The sequence below is a fragment of the Penaeus chinensis genome, chromosome 38 (genome assembly GCF_019202785.1).
Source record: "Penaeus chinensis breed Huanghai No. 1 chromosome 38, ASM1920278v2, whole genome shotgun sequence".
NCBI lineage: Eukaryota > Metazoa > Arthropoda > Malacostraca > Decapoda > Penaeidae > Penaeus > Penaeus chinensis.
The window spans coordinates 16,262,988-16,265,487 of record NC_061856.1 but is presented as its reverse complement, the minus strand read 5'-3'; the positions used below and the strand labels follow the sequence as shown (position 1 = coordinate 16,265,487).

Below are 2,500 nucleotides of genomic sequence, written 5' to 3'. Positions count from 1 at the left end.
TACAAATTCATGGATACTGAAAAATAAAAAGTAATACACCTGATACAAAGTTAAAAAAAAAAAAGAAAGAAAGAAAGAAAATGTCAAATGATTATTTTTTTCTAATATTTTCAATAAAACTATGATCAACACATGTAGTATACAACAGATTAGAGTTAACCCTTCCCTTTCTAACTCTCATTTTGGTGGATAATAAAGAAAGTTGATTAATCCTGTCCTAATACCCTGCACTATGTATGTTCATTTTTATCACACATACTAATTTATTTTTTAAATAAAAAAAAAAACACAGACAGTGGTTCTATTATACCTATCCTTACATACATCTGCTACTGTTATTATTAAAAAGTTGATTTGCTTAAAGATACCAAGGGCCAATTATCTTTCAGTGTTTAAGGAACAATATCTATATCATGAAATGCCTATTTTCCCAACTTACAAAAACAATAAAAAACAAAAAGATAATCAATCCTTTATCATAAAAATCTATATGATATGATACAGTTCAAACTATATCAAACTATATTTTCTCTATAACAGTTACACTGATTTTGTTCAGTGCATCCTTTTGCTATCTTTTAACTCAATGTTGCCGACAAATGCTGTGCTCATTTTTTTTTTTTTCTTTTCTTTGTAAAATGTCTCTACACATAGATGGCTCTGCTAGTGCTTAGCCACAAAGGAGTCAATTAGCAGACCTTATGACCTTACTGGATTTCACCTTTCCTTGAATTGGTGAAAAAAAAAAAAATTACCACTACTATGAATATCAATGGTGTTATTCTTATTATATACATCATAATTATCATAATGTTATAAACATTTGTAACAGCAAAATAAGATAACGTAAAATATTTTCGTAAATCAAAGAAAAGGGTAAACGGGCGAGACAGGCAGGACTCGTAATTGGCTCATTGGTGACTTAGTACAAGTGTATCCCACTATGTGTAAAAACAAATAATAAAGTAAACTCCAAGTGGGCATGGCATGTACATACATGCCATGCCCGGCACCATTGGGTTAACAGCCTTGAGGCACCTAGGGCACGGATAACCTCCTTTTTCTCATTCAGGTGAAAAGGTTGTATATTTCTAAAGCAGAATGGATTGTTTTACACTTACAGAAGAGTTGCACAAAGCAAATAACCAGAAAGGGAAACAGTTAGGAACAGTTTACACAGGAGTGAAAAAAAATGCCATGGAAAAATAGTTAGTGCATCTCATATAGAGAGAGGACATTATGTTAGACATTTTTGGAAACAGACTCTACAACAAATGAGGGATGGAACATGACTTCCTCAGAATGAACTACCTTTTAGCAAAGTCAAGGAATGATTTTCGCAGACTGATTCAGAAGCCAAACACCATGTAAGTAGAAGCAGAAAATTCAGTTACTCTATATTATGATGAGGTCATACATGTGCAATTATGAATAATTTAGAAACCTGGTTAAGTGTCTACACCCATAAAAAGAGGTTTTGGCCATCACCATTTTCATGCACAGACTGGCCACATATCATACTCACTCTTCCTCTTGGTTCCCACACCACGGCTAACTTATTCACAACCTGAAGTAACATTCAAAACAACTGAACATCTTTTTTTCTTTAAATAAAGTCTATGTAAAACCAAAGACATTTCAGAATAACTACAAAAAAATCTACATTTTGAACATACCATGCCATCTTTTGACTGTCAGATCTCTGACAATCAACTGTTATCTGTAAGTAATATTAATGTCAAAAAGTGTGAAGCAGCCAGAAAAATACACAGATATCATAATAACCTTCCTTTTGTGCAGATTCATCGTCAACACACTCCACATTGATGGCACAGCCTTTCAGCTCTTCTTGACCACTTGCTACCCCTTCTACTTGCGTGTCCCCACTCAAAGTCCTTATCGCCAGTTGCTGAAACAGAATTTCAAGCTTGTCAACCATACTGATCATTTCATGAGATTCATTTGATTTTTTTCTAGATTATATGTAAAGCTTGAATATACTGTTCACTTTCTGCTAGGCAAAAGGCATCATATTTCATTTACCTTAAATAGAACTAATATACAAATGATGATGCACCAAACATAATTTCAGTTTTCAGAGGCAACTCAAAATACAGTGCACTCAGTGAAAGAGCATAAACAGTATCATAACATAATACTTCAATCACTTCAATCTCTAGACGTGTTTGTCTTCTACCCGTAATGAGCACAATGATTTGCAAATAATCTGTAATTACCTTATAGTCAACAAGCTTTTTTGGTATAGCTTGGTTGAAATTATTGAAATGGTAACGGAAACCTGTCTTGGGTGATTCTGGTGTGTCAGTTGGTAGTGTAGAAGGCTCTGAAGATGATTCTGACTGCATGAATTCCTCCAAGGTTGGCAGTTCTCTTAAGTTCTCAAGTTTGAAGGTCTCCTGGTGTAAGGTTCATTATAAAATTAATACAACAAGGTCCATTATCACCTTTCTGATAATTATACATTATTTATCAAGGTCCA

The 2,500-nt window shown here is 33.6% G+C and overlaps 1 protein-coding gene across 2 annotated transcripts in view; it reads right to left on the bottom strand.

Annotated features, from left to right (window-relative positions):
• LOC125045822 (uncharacterized protein KIAA0513-like) overlaps positions 1-2,500 on the bottom strand; it is a 43,273-nt gene that overhangs the window by 34,282 nt on the left and 6,491 nt on the right. For both annotated transcript variants that reach the window (XM_047643317.1, XM_047643318.1), the window contains exons 3-4: positions 2,238-2,417; positions 1,786-1,909 (exon numbers count right to left, since the gene is read on the bottom strand). In XM_047643317.1, coding sequence (XP_047499273.1) covers positions 1,786-1,909; positions 2,238-2,417 — 304 coding nt within the window. The remainder of the gene's footprint in view (positions 1-1,785; positions 1,910-2,237; positions 2,418-2,500) is intronic.